Genomic DNA, 16,446 nt, shown 5'->3' with positions numbered 1-16,446 from the left:
GGGAAAACTGTCCAGTCTTCTGGACCACGTAAAACAGACCACACATCAATTCCTTAGCACACATGGAAATCTCTTGTTCCCTTTCTTCAAAGACTAAGAATTCTAGCAGTCTTGCTTATCATGGTTTTCCTAGTTGAGAATCTCTTACATACTACTTACATAGACATATGAGTAGTAGAGTTTTAACTTATTCCTTCCCAAAATAAGAGGTAGAGTTTTGGTTTTGTTGTATTATGTCACTAAAGCTTGAAGATGCAAAAGTAGGAAATGTTCATCTTTTATCATTTTTGAGACTAAATTGAATTCTATGAGGGGAGAAAATGATCTTTACAAAAGCAGTTGGATGAATAATTTTGGTTGTGGAAAGGTAGCTAGAAAAGACTGGAGGTAAGAAAAAGAGATGGCTACACTCTCATTCTTTCTAAGAAAGGGAGTGAAAATTTGAGGTGGGGCAGAATGAGTCAGGTTGAAGCAGAGGGAAAAGGCCCAGCCAAGATGGACCAATAATAGGAATTGAAGGCCAGTTGAAGAGAGAATTAATGAAAACTGAAGGAGGGGGATAGTTTAAGGATTTTAATAACAGGGATAGCTATTATTTAAGTTTAACTTGGCTGCAGTGTTAGCCCCATATCTTCGGCACATAGAGCCTATTGGGGGGAGTGGAATGCCAGGAGGGGTGAGTGTGGAAGAGAGACTTTCCAGAATATTTTCCATTTTTTTCTATCACTGCATAACTTTTTGATTTAGTAAAATTAAATTGGCATAATTTTTTTTAATTGTCTTAAATATAAATTTAAGAAAAATCATTTTAGGAAAGATAACTGAGTACATAGAAAAGCATAAGTTTTGTAAGTACAGTAATAGATGATGTAGTAAGAGGAGGGCAGGACCTAGGCCTTGAATGATATTCTTATACCCACATTAGGTAAGATAGAGCTTTACTGATCAGAGCTCTCTGACACAGATTCAAATAGCAAAGCTCAGAGCATCCCCAGGTCTGTTTTGTGGTTAAAGCAGCAAGTATGTTAGTATATGTTACCCAGAACCTTTCCCCACCCCACATACTAGTAGTGAAAAGTGATGAAAGTAAACATGATGGCATGGTTCAGGACTGGCTAGGTTGCTCCATGGTAATGAACAACCCCCCAGAAAACATCCTCTTGACCATCATTCATTTAGTTTGTTCTTTCCCCACATATAAAACAAATAAATGTCCACTCTCCGAAGATTCTAGGCATCACACTTGAAGTTCAGTACTTCTGAGTGATGCTCAGTTTGGATGTGATTCCTTTTGATCTGAACTGATCTGCCACGCCCTTCTGTTTCTTAGCACAAAATAACAGTAACAACCTGTCCAGTTTGAAACCAGGAAGAATGAGACAATAGCAATTCTGAAATGTTTCCAGGTATATTTTTGGGTATGGCTTATACCCTGGAAGCAAGAAACCGCCTTTGACAGCCCTGATTTCTTCTCTGGAGAGCACTCTTACCACTGTTGTTCAGGTTCCTGGATCCACTCTCTAGGAGGATCTTCCTGGGCCATGTGAAGCTTGTCTTCAGCCTCAGATAATCACAGTGTCTATCAATCTAGGTTCATGAGTATACTGGATCATAGTGATCTCTCAGAAACTCATTATACTCCCTACCTGTCTGATTATTTAGAATTCCATTTTCTAGTTACCATATCCCTTGACTTAAGACATTTTTCTTTGCTATCTTGCTTCATTACCTCTTTATGAATTTAAAAGAGCTTCTATGGGAAAATTATACCCTTAATCTGAATTCATTTGTCAGTTTAACATTTAAAAAGTTTTAGTAGTGAGTATGATGCCTATGATCTGTCCTAATGCTGAATGTTAATCTGCCTTCACGTTCAAGGACTTTCTGATTTTATTTGTTGTGTTTGGGGTTTTCCCTTCATCTGTTTGAGCTAGTATGACAAAATACTATAGACTGCATAGCTTATAAACAACAGAGATTATTTCTCTGTTGTTCTCTCTGTTTATGTTCTAGAGTTTAGGAAGCCCAAGATTAAGGTACATCCAGAATTGGTATCTGATGAGGCCTCGCTTCTTGTTCATAGATAGCCATCTTTTCACTGTAACCTCACATGGTAGTAGGGAGGGGTTTTCTTGGGCCTCCTTTAAAAGGGCACCGATCCCTGCCTAATAGCGTGATCTGTGGGGGATATTAGGATTTCCATATATGAATATAAAAGGAACACATTCAGACCATAGCAGGTTTAAAACATTTCTAACTTTGTAAGACCTAGAATTTCTGGAATCTCTCTATTCTCTTTCATTTGTTTGCAACCTGGCCAATTCTGTCCTGAGCTCATCTCTTTGTGATTACATTGCTAGAGAGCCAACAGCAGCCAACACATACTACTGAACCTCATTTTCTAGAGCTACAAATTTATTAGGTTTATGATTCACATCCCCAGTATCCTCAGGCAACAGTTTTACTAAATACTTTGACATTTCAAAATGAGGATCTCCATTTTTGTAACTTTCAATGTCTAGTTTTACTGTCTGACCACTAATCCAGGGCACCATATTTTTAGTTTTTGCTAGAACCCTATTTCTATTACAAGTATCTACATTAGTATATAAACCAGATTATGTTGCCTTTTGTAATCCCGAGTTTATTTCTTGTCATGCTACATGCCAGTATTTGTCATTAAGGGGCTCTGTTCTACATGGTCACTCAGGGACCCAGGTTGATAAAGGCTGCATCATCTTGCATCTGCACCATTGTAACAAGTCACCCCAAAACCTAGTGGCTTAAAACGATGATTCTGGGAGTTGACCGAGTTTCCTACAGGCGAGCCTGGACTCACACATGCAGCTGCGTGCAGCACAGGAGTGTCTGGAGGAAGCCTCAGCTGCAAACTCCAGGCAGCTTTCTCACCATGTGGTCTTTCCTCCTTAAGGAGGCTAGACCAGCTTCCTTACATGGCAACAGGAAGGCAGACCCCAATAAGCAGACTTTTTCGAGTGTATTCTTCGCTGATGTCATGTTAGCCACAGAAAGTCACAGAACCAAACCCAATGTCAGTATAGGAAGGGGATACACAAGGGCATAGATACTGGGATATACAACTCATTGATTGTGTAACAGTCTACCACAACTACAAGAGTGTAGGATTCTGCAGGCATTTTCTTTACATTTAGATAGTACTTTAGGCTTTACAGTTTCTATTGCAACTTCCCAAATCATTTATTAGGTAGAAACAGTATATAAACAAATGAGCATAGCTCTGTTCCAGTAAAACTTTATTTTCAGTAACAGGCAGTGGCCTACCACTGATCTGAAACAGAAACCCTGTATTCACTCTTTACAGCAGGGGGAGAAAGATATCTCTTCTATGCTTTAGTTACAAGTGACATACACATGTCAGTCCTACCTTTAGTACATTGGTCAAACTAGTCACCTGGCCAAACCTAACTGCAAGGGGCAAGAAGTACAATTTAGCTCTGCGACTGAAAGGAGAGGGACCTGGACATGGATGGCCACTACAAGTCGTACCTCAGGAACCACCTTCAGATATGTCCAGGCAAATCATCCAAGGACCAGGCACTTGTTTTAAGCACTAAAGAAAAGGGACATAAAACCATTGCTTTCATGGATCACAGTGTGGTCAGTGCCTAAGAAGGGGAAGCACTACAGGCACCTCTGCCCTGGGCCAGTTCTCATCTCATTATTTATGCAGTCGGATTTTTTGCCACTTGGGCTGTGAGCCACTTGAGGGTATGACTGTCTTTTCCAGTAACTGATTCTTTGTGGGTACAGTTCAGGCCTTTATCAGGGAATGAATGGAATGATTGGATGACCAAAGCATCAGACCAAAGCAAAGATTTCCTTTAAATTTCTAGAGTCAAGGTCAGAGGTACCTAATTTCTGTATCTCTTAGGTACCTAGTTTCCTAATCACTACAGCTGTACTATGCAAAGCCTTAAGGTTGTGAGTTGTTGCTCTTTGTAGGAAAGGAGACAAGGAGAGAAGCCATGTGTTAAAGTTTGTTTCTTCCATTCTCATTGTAGGGAGAAGGGACACCCAGCAAAATCTCTCTCCATAGTTCAGGTTTTGGGCCAGAAGAAAGAAGTACCTTAAAAGCTTAGGCTAATTTGCTTGCTTTTGAGTCCCTCCAGCTGTTAACAGCAATCATCAACTTGCCTTCTCTTTATTATCTTAAGGACAGTTAAGTGTTCTTATTTCATAATGGCTGAAGATGATGTTAAAAAGGATGACTTTTATAATTAGGAATGTTTCTCAAAGAATATTCATTTTGTTTTAGATTCATGAGCTGAACCATTTTAATTTCAAATTTTATCATAGTCAAGTTCAATTCTTACCTAGAACAAACACAGAAAAATCAGGATACAGAATCCTTGGAAACAGGTATTTTTGGGAAATCATTGGAAAATGTGTCTGTAGAGGATATAGATACAACAAATTGACTCATTCTTGCTCTTAAGAAGTTTATAATAGAGTGACTGAATCAGATACATAAAACAGGTAACTAATATTAAAACAATAAAATTCATGATCTAGTGGAAATATGGTTTAAGTACTTTTAGAATTAGGGAGGAGGTGTCAAACTGAGGAAGGGAATAGAAAGATTAAAGAAGTGCTTTGTGGGCTGGGCACAGTGGCACAGGCCTGTAATCCCAGCAGCTCAGGAGGCTGAGGCAGGAGGATCTCAAGTTCAAAGCCAGCCTCAGCAAAAGTAAGGGGCTAAGCAACTCAGTGAAACCCCATCTCCAAATAAAATACTAAACAGTAATGGGGATGTGGCTCAGTATTCAAGTGCCCCTCAGTTCTATCCCTGGACACCCACCCCCTCATAAAAAAGAAGTGCTTCATGGAATAGGAATTCTTTAAGCTGTACGTGAAAGATACTTAGGACTTTGAAAGGAATTATGTGGGGAAAAGTGTATTCTAGGTACCAGTAGTAATGAATGGCAGACAAGGGCCTACGTTTGAACAATAGCCTGGCAGACCTAGAAGATCTGATAACTCCTGGACTACAGGGAAGGAGTAGAGGGAGGAAGCAGAGATGACTTCCAGGTGTCCTGGATGCTGAATATGAGCAGGATTTCTGAGAGAGGAATCACTACACAAGAAAGAAGCCCAGTCACCTTGAAATTGCTTCCAAGTTTAAATCTGTGATCTGTGTATACTCTCTCCAGTACTGCTTCCTGTGGGCAGAATAAGAATACGTTCATTACTTGTCAAGCAAGCATCTAGCTTTGTTCCTTCATCCAGGAATTGTCAGTCTTTCTTCTTTTATTTACTGTCCTAACATTCATAAATGGCCTAGTTTTGAACTAAATTGATACTACAGATCATCAAAACCACATTCCCAAGCACAAGGAAGTTCTTACCTCAACCCTCAGGTAATCCTGACTGTGAACATAATGTTCTTAGAGTTGTTATTTACATAGTTCTGTTCTGTTTTCGAATATTTATCATTTAGGCAACATTGGCATTTGATGCTGATAGGACATGTGTTCTGCTGGCCTGGTACCTGGCTGCTGAGATAGAACTTTTTTTAGGTCTTAGTTCACCTTCTCATGATAGAAAAAGTAATTTTGACTCTAGGCAAATTGACTTACCTAAAATTCTTCCTGCAAGTTATGTGAGGACCTCAGGGGGGCGGGGTTATGAAATGTCTTGTTGGTGTCTTAGGGGATGCTTTTTGTGCCCAGCATGGAAGGACACTCACTCCTGTAGTAGTAAGTGAACACTTACAAGCCTGAAAATGTTTTGTGCATTGCATTTCAAGTCCAGAGTCTTGAGTTTTTTTCCACAGAGATTCATATGTGCTCACAAAGCTGGCCCCATGGCTGGGCTCCAGCCCATACAGGGTTATTTGCCAATTCCAAAAAAGCAGAGAATGAAGACACTCCTGCCCCGTCATCCATCATTTTTTTTTTTCTGTGATCCTTACAGCTGTATATTGAAAAATCTGGATTTGATTTTTGTTTTCATTTTAAGTCAGCTGAATAGCCTGTACACATGAATATAAAGAAATATAACCAGGAAGTGTTTGTGGTATTGAATCAGAACTTGAGACATTTGAAGTCACCCATTTCAGTAGTGTTCTTACTTCTTTTTAATCAGATTCTGAATATTCTTTTTGCAGGTTGTGTTCCTCACTGGCTTTGGCTATGTGTACGTGGACGTTGTCCATCAGTGTGGCACAGTCTTCATCACTGTGGCCCCAGAAGGAAAAGCAGGATCGATTTTAACCAACACCAACAGGTAGGCTTCGTAATTTTCCCTGTAGTAAGCCTTCCCATTATAAAGTTGTAAATCTGTTATTTACCATTCTTTCTCATCCCCATATACATCCTAAAACTTTGGATTAATTATTGTGTAAACTATAAGTTAGAACTAGTAATTAGCACTCAATCATACCTATAATAGGTAGCAGTATATTATCATTCTTGGATCTTCCTTCCGGTTCTTCTGTGATAAATTTAACAAACTAATTTACAAACTGAGACATGTATCTCAGAATTATACCACTGTTGTTAGTGTGAAATTTAGGTTAACATTTCTGTACCCACATGACAACTTAGTAGCCTTAGCAATTAGAGGTACATCAAATATAAATACACCTCTTAGAGCCACAGTTTTGACCTGAGTGTTGCCATCAGGTTTTAAAAACATGAAATAGGCAAAGAATTAATATCCAAATTTAAAAGAACTGGTGCACTCCTGTAATCCCAGGGGCTCAGGAGGCTGAGGCAGGAGGATAGCGAGTTCAAAGCCAGCCTCAGCAACTTACCAAGGCCCTTAGTAACTTAGCAAGACCCTATCTCTAAATAAAATTTTTTTTAAAAGGGGGAGGGGACTGGGGATGTGGCTCAGTGGTTAAACACCCTTTGGTTTGATGCCAGGTACCAAAAAAATAAGTAAATAAATCAAAGATCTCATATAATTCAATAGGAATAATATAAAGATAACCCCTCCTTTCAAAAAAAATTAAAGGCCAAAGATATGAACAGAAAATTTGAAATCTGGGAGAAGGAAATATAAGTAATCAAAGGAATAGAAACTTAAATAAGATATTATTTATCAAATTAACAATGGTGATCCAATGATAATTTGTGCCATTTCCTAGAAAGCACTTTAGCAATATATATTGAGAGTTTTAAAATCCCTTTGTCTTAGAAATTGCAGTTTTAAGAGTTAAGGAAATAAAGAAAGGAAAAGATAAACAGAGAGATGTTTATTATATTGCTAAACATAATGGCCAAAATGCCCATCAGTAGGGAAATAGGTGATACATAAATGTACCACAAATGGTATATCACAAAAAACAGAAAATACATATAATATAACCTAAAGTAAAGCAAACTGAATATAATATTGAATATATAAATATCCTGGTTATGTGTTATCTGTACTTATGTGTTATCTGTCCATATAGACACACAAATATATATTATATACATACATATATTTTCTTATATTTTTACAAAGATATATAAAATTTCCAGAAATAAAGATTGAAATAAGACTGAAAAAGAAATAATCAAAATTGTTAATAGATGGGTGTGGGGTTGTGTTTATTTAATAAATTCTTTATTTTGATTTTCTGTAATAGCATTTATTCATTTTATCATCATAAAAGTAATTTAAATTAGAATGTAAGGTTAACTTTAACTTGCACACTTTCATATAAGCCCTTTATAAAAAAAGTTCTGTGCTTCTCATGTATGGCTAAGAACTCATTAGTTTAGGTGCTGCTAATTTGAATTTATAGCATTTCAAACAATATTATAATTGTTTATAATAATTAAAATTAAATATTAAATTAAAATATTAAATCGGCTTATTTGCCTGAAAGGGTTTGTAAAAAAAAATTTTAATTATATAGCCCAAATTTCAAGCCTACACAACAATTTCAGAAACATTTGTCTAGGGCATAAATACTAATGACAATAACTACAACCCATACATTTGGAGGTAGAAATAAGAACAGTCCAATTATCTACTTACACTTCCTTGATTCATTTATTCAACAAATATTTTTAAGTGCTTCCTGGATGACAGTTTTTTTTTTCTTTTTTTTTTTTTTTATTTTATTTTTTTTACGTTTACATAGGGTAATGATGTTTATTATATTTTTCCCCTCCCCCCCACCCCTCCCACCCCTCCCACCCCTCCCACCCCTCTTTTCCCTCTACACAGTCCTTCTTTCCTTCATTCTTACTGCTCTCCTTAGCCTAACTCTAAACCTAACCCTAAACCTAATGCTAGCCCCTCCCACCCCCCATTATATGTCCTCATCCGCTTATCAGCGAGATCATTCGTCCTTTAGTTTTTTGAGATTGGCTTATCTCACTTAGCATGATATTCTCCAATTTCGACCATTTGCCTACAAATGCCATAATTTTATCATTCTTCATTGCGGAGTAATATTCCATTGTATAAATATGCCACAGTTTCTTTATCCATTCATCAACTGAAGGGCATCTAGGTTGGTTCCACAATCTGGCTATGGTGAATTGAGCAGCAATGAACATTGATGTGGCTGTATCTCTGTAGTATGCTGATTTTAAGTCCTTTGGGTATAGGCCAAGGAGTGGGATAGCTGGGTCAAATGGTGTTTCCATTCCAAGCTTTGCCTGGATGACAGTTGATGTTCTAGGGTTAGGGATCATCAATGAATAAAAAGACTGAAACTCCTGCATTTGAGATTGTATTCTCATAGGTCTAGGAATGGGGGATGTACACAAAATAAATACAACATGTTAATAGGTTTATAGGCCCGACCTGCCTATAGTCTTTTATCACCTCCTAGTTGGTGCATTTGAATTATTGATCCACCAAATGGACTAATCCACTGATAAGGCCAAAGCCCTAAGGATCCGACCATTGCCTAAAGCCTCTTTTGCCACATTGGGGATCAATTTGGGGGAGAGATTCCATATCCAAGCTGTAACATCCAGTATGTCTTGAAACTTTTTGGTCTGAACAGCTGGTAGGATATAGTTACCATTGACTAAAATGGGAAAGACTGTGTGTAGGGTGAGGGATAAGATCAAGAGTTAGATTTCAGACAGGGCAAGTTGAATATCACTCAGTCATCTAAATAACTGTATGGATAGGCAATTAGATACATAGAATTAGAGTTTCAGGGGGAGTTCTTAGCAGCAGCGTATGAGCAGTGTTTGAAGTCATTAGAGTGGCCAAGTCATGAGCTCCCCAAGGAGGTCATGGGGGTGGGGAAGAGAAGAGGATTGTGGGCCGAGCCTTGAACCCCATCACTTTAAGAGAACTGGGAAAATATTTTCACAGCTGACTGAGGAGAGTGAACAGAGAGGGAGAAGATCCAAGAGAATACATGTAAAGAAAGTGTTCCTAGGAGGAGGGAGTTGCCAACAATGCCAGATGCCATTAGTAACTTGCATAAGCAAAAACCTGAAAGTCCATCATTTACTTTAGCCAAATGGAAGTCACTAGTGACCTTGACAAAGTTGTTTCGTGGGAGCAAAAGCCTATCTGTAGGGAACTTTAGAGAGAAGGGAAGGAGGGAAATAGGAGAGAATTCGTGTAGGAAACTCTACGGAGTTTTTTATATAAAGGGGTCATAAAAGTGAGTGATTGAGGTGTTTTCTAAGAGAAATAACCACACATTTATGAACTGCTAGTAAGGAGGGAAAAGATGTTGTAGGACAGAGTTGCATCACTCGAGTGATGGTCTTGAGCAGGTGAGTGCAGAGGGCCATGCTGCCCTCGAAGGTTCCAGAAGGTGCACAGGTGGTTCCCCTCCAGAAAGGGGACACGGGGAGGGCAGAGGTTTGCAGGGGCAGTTGGAGGCAGGCTTCATGCTGAGCTCTCTTCTGCTAGCCTCATATTTTCAACTTAAGGGGTCTTAGTTATTTTATTAATCTTTGTGCCTTGTGATCATCATGACAGAGAATTAGTGCACAAAAACTAGAAGGATTTGGGAGTAAAAATCTGGTGTTGATAAGGGAAACACACACAGAAACATGACGGGAACTTGTAATAATCCCATTGGGAACATTTCCCAATACTGTTCAACTGTGGCTGGCTCTGTCCAGACACGATGTACTAAAAGTTGAGTTCTTATTTGTTTCTTATGAGAATCTGATGTCCCATCAGGAGGTGTTTAATAAGGCACTGTCATTAAAAAAGAAATACTAAAGAAAGAAAAGGGAGGCTGATGTCCTTTTCCCTTTCTCCCTTTCTCCTCTAGAACTCTGGAGAAGACCATTGCCTTTAGAGTGTTCATCACCCAGTTGAGCCTGGCAGTGTCCGATGACCTCACCCACCACAGAGCATCATCTGAACTGCTGAGGCTCACACTGGACAATGTTTTCCTGCACATGGCCCCCGTGGCTGGCGTCCTTCCAGGGGAGGAACCTGCTGCCGCTCTCTTCCAGCTTCACTGTGTGGAGGTGTACTGTGGGGACCTGCAGTTGGATAACCAGCTCTATAACAAGTCCAATTTCCACTTTGCTGTCTTGGTCTGCCAGGGAGAAAAAACAGAGCCTACTCAGTTTTCCAAAGGGCAGAGTCTCCTTGCCTCCAGCAGAGATCTGGAAGAATACAAGGAGAACTGCTTTATCAAGCTTCGAGTCACCTTAACTGAGGGCAGGAGTGTCCCACTGGATGTTAATGAGTTCAGTTTTGAACTGAAACCTGCCCGGTTATATGTGGAAGACACATTTGTGTACTACATCAAAACTTTGTTTGACACTTACCTCCCTCACAGCAGGCTGGCTTGTCGCCCCCCACAGCTCTCTGGGAGAAAGCAGGTGCTACCTGTGCAGGTGAGACAGCATGCCAGGGCCTTGGTGAATCCTGTGAAGCTACGGAGATTGGTGATCCAGCCAGTGAATCTGCTCGTCAGCATCCACGCATCTCTCAAGCTGTACATAGCCTCTGACCACACTCCGCTCTCCTTCTCAGTGTTTGAAAGAGGACCCATCTTCACCACTGCAAGACAGCTCGTGCATGCCCTGGCAATGCACTATGCTGCTGGGGCCCTCTTCAGAGCAGGTGAGGACACAGCTAAGGGTCTGTGACGACAATAATGACATGCTCTGGGGTAGTGGCTGAGCCATCAGTGAAAGATGGTACACAAGGGCAATTAAAACCACATCCAAATCTAGACTCTGCTGCTGTTAGACTTGAGGTCTTGGGAAAGTTATTGAACCTCCCCAAGTCTCACATCCTCATCTATAAAGTGGGTTTTAAGATTTTTTTTAAGACCAGATGAAAGTATATGAAGTACCCAACATTTGGCTTGGCACTTAATGAACTCTTAAGCAATAGTGACTATAATATTTTAGCTGTTATATGATGTAGACTTTAATTCAATTTAGCAAACACTTTTTTAGCACCTGCAAGCACAAAACCCTGTGTTAGCACACTAATGCAACCAGGAAAACTAGACCAAAAAGAAATCCAGTTCTAGGTTAGTTTTCTTCATTTCTATTCATGAATAGCTCGAGGTGAGAAATTCAGAGAATTTCTGTGCTTCTAAAATTCACAAAGAACCCTCTGCCTGCCCTGTGCCTCACCGCCTGTCTAGACAGCTTGCAAAGAGAAAGCTATCAGTGTCTCGGCCCCTCCACAGACCCAACTCCAAAAAGGAAGAATGGCCCTTGCTCATCCTGATTGCCGTGTGGTGCCAGGCAGGTGGCTTCCTGTAGGCCAGAGGTTGCTGTTTCTCAGTGAGAGAGGGCCTTTTCAGTCTGACTGGAAAAGTTTGCAAGGGGTGGTTTAATATGTGTACAAAATCTTATATTGGCAGTACTGTGCACCAAAGATTGAGTGTTGGGAACCATGTGGTCTCAGAATACTTTACAGTAATCAGCATGAGCCTGTGTTCCTGAGCCAAGTTCACTCTAAAGCAGTTTGTTTGATAGTCTGGCTCCTCATGGTCCCAGGAATTCAAGCAGAGCACCACCCCAGGTCAGCCTCATCAGTCCTCTCCAGGAAAGAACATGGAAGTCTGACTTTATGAAAGTGACAAAGGAGAGAACATCTGCCCTATCCTCTTTGAGACCATGTACTTGGTAAATGCATTCCCATAGAAGATTCAGATTGTAGCAATAAATGGCCCATGTTATCGCTGCTGAGATGCCAGTAACTGGCCATGTTGGTAAGATTACATTTCCCCCACAATGCAAGTCATAGAGTTAACAGGCCTATCCAGACTCTTATAAAGGAAAATGACAAGATCAGGGAGAGGGCCCTGCCAGACCTGTTGTTTTGAGAGCTTGCACAACAATGGAGAAAATGTTTTCCTCTTGCTAAGAAGTCATTTAAAAATAAGCAGTTAACATTTCAAATTTAATAGATGGGTATATTTACAAACCATTCCAGAAACATACCCTTTCAGGCAACTTTGCTTTTAACATGAGAAGCAGACATGTAGGTTACTAAGCTCTGATCTGAGGCCAGGGGAGGAGTAAGGCTCTGTGTGGTCACTGGGTGATGCCAAGGTGCAGGAAGCACCCATCTGTTAATGAGCTGGAGGAGAAACCCCACCTGTGGCCCCAAGTAACCATGGCCCCTGCAGCTTTGTGCTAAAAATGATCTCTTCGTTTTGTTTTTAATGAGGTTTCACAAGAACATTCTGTTTGTAGTTTTTGTAATCCACCTAAAAATCCTCTTGCTGTCCCAATCTCACTGTATACCAAGACAAGAAATTCTAATAGAGAGAGCCAAGTTTTTAGAGCCTGTGGAAACTCTGTCACTAAAAATCTATGGTCAATATGAGGATTATCTGAACGCAAGCAGTGATCCAAGGAATAGGATATGGACAGATGGCCAGAGGTTGCCAAGCCAGGTAGAGAAATTTTAGAGAATGGACTAGCAGGGAGAGGGCTGGCCTAGGAGGGAGCACGTTGTATCTCATTTGGGTCAGCTTTCATCCACTGGGCTGGAGAAGAAGGTTCCTGGCCACAGTGGTCAAAAACACCCTGACCTCATTTCTAGGGAAGTTTGTGGAGCCATTTGAAGAGTTTTTAAAAATAAATAAATGATGATTACAAATGAGTGACTAACCCTATTCGAAAGAATGTGGGCTTGAGAATTTCCTGAGGTCCCTGTCTACCTCCAAGTCTCAATTTCATGGGAATCCACCCAGACTTTCTTTGTCAACAAAATTCCCAAAAACCTAAGCAAAAGATAAGCTGGGCCCTCTGTATCTGCAAGTTCTGCATCCACAGATTCAACCAACTACAGAACAAAAGTATCCCAAAAAAGAATTGCATCTGTACTGAATGTGTGCATACTTTTTCCTTATCAGCAATTTCCTTAAAAATATGGCATAACAACTGGGCATGGTGAGGCACAACTGTAATCCCAGCAACTTGGGAGGCTGAGGCAGGAGGATCAGGAGTTCAAAGCCAGCTTCAGCAGATTATTAGCAATGCACTTAGTAACTCAGCAACATTGAAACCCTATCTCTAAATAAAATATGTAAAAGGACTGGGGTGTGACTCAGTGGTTAAGCACCCCTGGGTTCAGTCCCTAGTTAAAAAAAAAAATGGTATAACAACTATTGCCATAGCTTTCACATTTATTAAGTCTTATAAGTAATCTAGAAATGATTTAAAGTTTACAGGAGGATGTGTACAAGTTACATGTGAATATTATGCCATTTTATATAAGAGACTTGAGCATCCTTATATATATAGGGGAATTAAAACCAACCCCTCGTGGATACCAAAGAACAACAATATTTGCTTTTGGAGGAAATTAATTAAAGGAATGTCCTTGGGTACTTTCTACCCTTTTCTGGCCAGAAGCAAATACTACTGAGATGTACCTCTGGTCCACAAATAGCCTTCCACCAGGCATGACTTCAGGCTTCCAAGGTCATAACCCAGGAAATCCTAACCACACCCTTCATGTGACTGAAAAGAGTAGGAAAGGGCCCCAGTAGTGGGCAGGTGCTCAGTGGCCAGGCTGGAGCCTTCTGCCTATGTGTCCTTAAAGGTACTTGAATGAACCTTGTCATGGGAGGCATTTATTTGGTCAAAGCTGCTTTTCTTTCTTCAAATATCAAGTCTTTGGAGAGATTGGGAATTAAGATGTCTCTAGACCTGCTTTCATGTGGACCTTTACAACCCTTCCAGGCATTAGGGAATCTATTTCTTCACCCCCAGAGAGGGCCTTCCCAGGAATACTATTCCACAACCTCCCACATCCTGCCTTTTTGCTGCCTGGGCTCATGGATAGGCTTTGGAATCAGGTAACCTGGGTTAGAAGCACAACCCCCATATCTAATCAGGAGATTGTGGGCAATTGACTTAATCTTTGAGCTCCAGGGTCCTCCTTTTCCTACCTAACAGTGAGACCATGGAGGCAGAGGACACCATGTTGAATTTGTCTCTGCCTCTTGTGCTTAGTGTAGCCCTTGATGCCAAGCAACAGCTCAGTTATTGGTTAACCTAATTGAATCAAGGGAGATAATGATACTCTCACACAGATGCTGTGAGAACTAAATGGAACCATGCCCAGCTGCTTAGGTCCTCCCATTTGTATTCTCCATCTACTGGAAATCTCTCCTTCCTTGGACCTAAACCTAGTTTTATCCTCCTGATGTGTTCCAGAGAAGGTGGAGAGGGGCTCAAAACTTAAGAAAGCCCCTCTCTGCATGGACTGAAACCCTTTGGGACTCTGGTCCAGCTCTTGCACACTCACCTTCCAAATACTCTCGGACCTGTTACTTAACTGAGGATCTGTCACAGTCCTGTCCTCCAAAGGCTCATGGCTGAGGGAGGTTACTCCCACATGCCTCTTATCCCCACAGCTTCCCACAAAAGGGCCCCAGCACTGGGCTGGGGGGGGCGGGGCAGTGGGTTGCTGGAGGAAGTTGCCTTTTCAGATTCCTCCTCCCCTTGGCCCTTGGCCCACACCTGCCCCTGTAGTTCTCTGGGCTCAGAGCCCCACATCCCCACCCCAGGGCGGAAGGGGAAGGTCAGCCTCTGCCAGACCTGCACCACAGCCTCATTCCCACGAGGCAGCTATGGCCATCAGGCCACTAAACAGGACGGCTTCTGGCAAGGCTGAACTTAAGTAGGAAACCAGATTCAAAGCTACCCCCTGGGACATCCGCAGGGAACACTCCCCTGTTGCTAACCTAATCAGTATGTCCCTGTCACTGATGTTTACACAACCAAAGCTGGGGTGGAAGGGGAGACATTTGTCTGGCTCTAACCCTGCTCCAAAGGGAAGCACTCAACTTGGTAGGATTGGGAAAGATTAAAAATAACTCCTCCATCCTTGTCAGAAGTTTGTGTCCCCTTTACAGCACCCCATTTAGCATCTGGCCTCTCTCCCTGCCCTGTGCAGGTTCAGGAGGAACTTCCCCGCCTGGGAGCACCTGCAACCCAGAGCACAGCACCATGGGCTGGCTGGAGTGATCCCCTGCACAGGAATCCCTTTTACGGGAGTCCAGGAGGCTCAGGCAAGGAAGTCATATTAAAGCCATTTGTGAGACTGCCAGAGGATCACTTTGATTTATAAAGTATGAAAGTTCACCATTTATGAATTCACAGTGAATGAGTTATTTCCCATATTTTGCTCCAAAGATGCTTATTACATTCTCAATTCTAGTGTGAAAAATGAATTGCAGGGAAAATGGGCCACTTTTTCACAAATGTTGAAGTGCAGTAGTCAGGTTTCAGTAACGACTTCCTTTGGTCCGTTGCAGGCTGGGTGGTGGGGTCTCTGGAGATCCTCGGCAGCCCGGCAAGCTTGGTGAGGAGCGTAGGGAATGGCATCTCCGACTTCTTCAGACTTCCTTATGAGGGACTGACCCGAGGCCCAGGAGCCTTCGTGAGTGGAGTTTCCCGAGGGACAACATCATTCGTGAAGCACATTTCCAAAGGTAGCTGTCGGCTCCTTGTGATAATGCTTTATCTCGTTCCTTCCTCGTCCTGCCTTTTATTTGTAAAGACCAAGTTGAAGTTGTAAGTGTGCTCACATGACTTCTAGCTTGTTCGGTGTGTTAGCTTGCAGTGAAGTGTTGGGTTTGTAACAATGCTCATGTATAATGTCTTAGGTTTTAAACAGCTCACTGCTTGCCTGTAGTGTGTGAAAATGTTTCAGAAACGTCAGAATCTTAAACCTCCCATTGGGAAAATAAGGATCGGCTCAACTGTTATTCCGTGTGATAAATGCAGAAATATTAAAGGTGTTCAGGATTTCTGCCAGACATCAGAGATCCCACACTGTGTTGCCTCATTGTGTTTTTTTAAAATGTAGATACAGTTGTCATAACTTTCTTGAGGTTATGGATGCATTTTGACATGGAAGCGGATTCAGAGGCGAAGCAGCCAACTTTTCTCCAACATGATACGTACACAGTGCCATCTTGTGGCCCTAGTTGGTCCCCGGGCACACAGGCCACACCGCTTCCCATAAGGAGGAGAATGTTTTCGT

General features: G+C 41.3%; 1 protein-coding gene across 4 annotated transcripts in view; it reads left to right on the top strand.

Moving 5' to 3' along the window:
• Positions 1-16,446, top strand: part of Vps13b (vacuolar protein sorting 13 homolog B) — an 829,431-nt gene that overhangs the window by 796,572 nt on the left and 16,413 nt on the right. For all 4 annotated transcript variants that reach the window (XM_047551787.1, XM_047551802.1, XM_047551778.1 and 1 more), the window contains exons 55-57: positions 6,149-6,267; positions 10,238-11,043; positions 15,716-15,892. In XM_047551787.1, the coding sequence (XP_047407743.1) occupies positions 6,149-6,267; positions 10,238-11,043; positions 15,716-15,892 (1,102 nt within the window). The remainder of the gene's footprint in view (positions 1-6,148; positions 6,268-10,237; positions 11,044-15,715; positions 15,893-16,446) is intronic.

This window comes from Sciurus carolinensis, chromosome 1, assembly GCF_902686445.1.
Source record: "Sciurus carolinensis chromosome 1, mSciCar1.2, whole genome shotgun sequence".
NCBI classification, from domain to species: Eukaryota; Metazoa; Chordata; class Mammalia; order Rodentia; family Sciuridae; genus Sciurus; species Sciurus carolinensis.
Note: the sequence above shows the minus strand (reverse complement) of the source record. Positions and strands in the feature narration are given on the sequence as shown.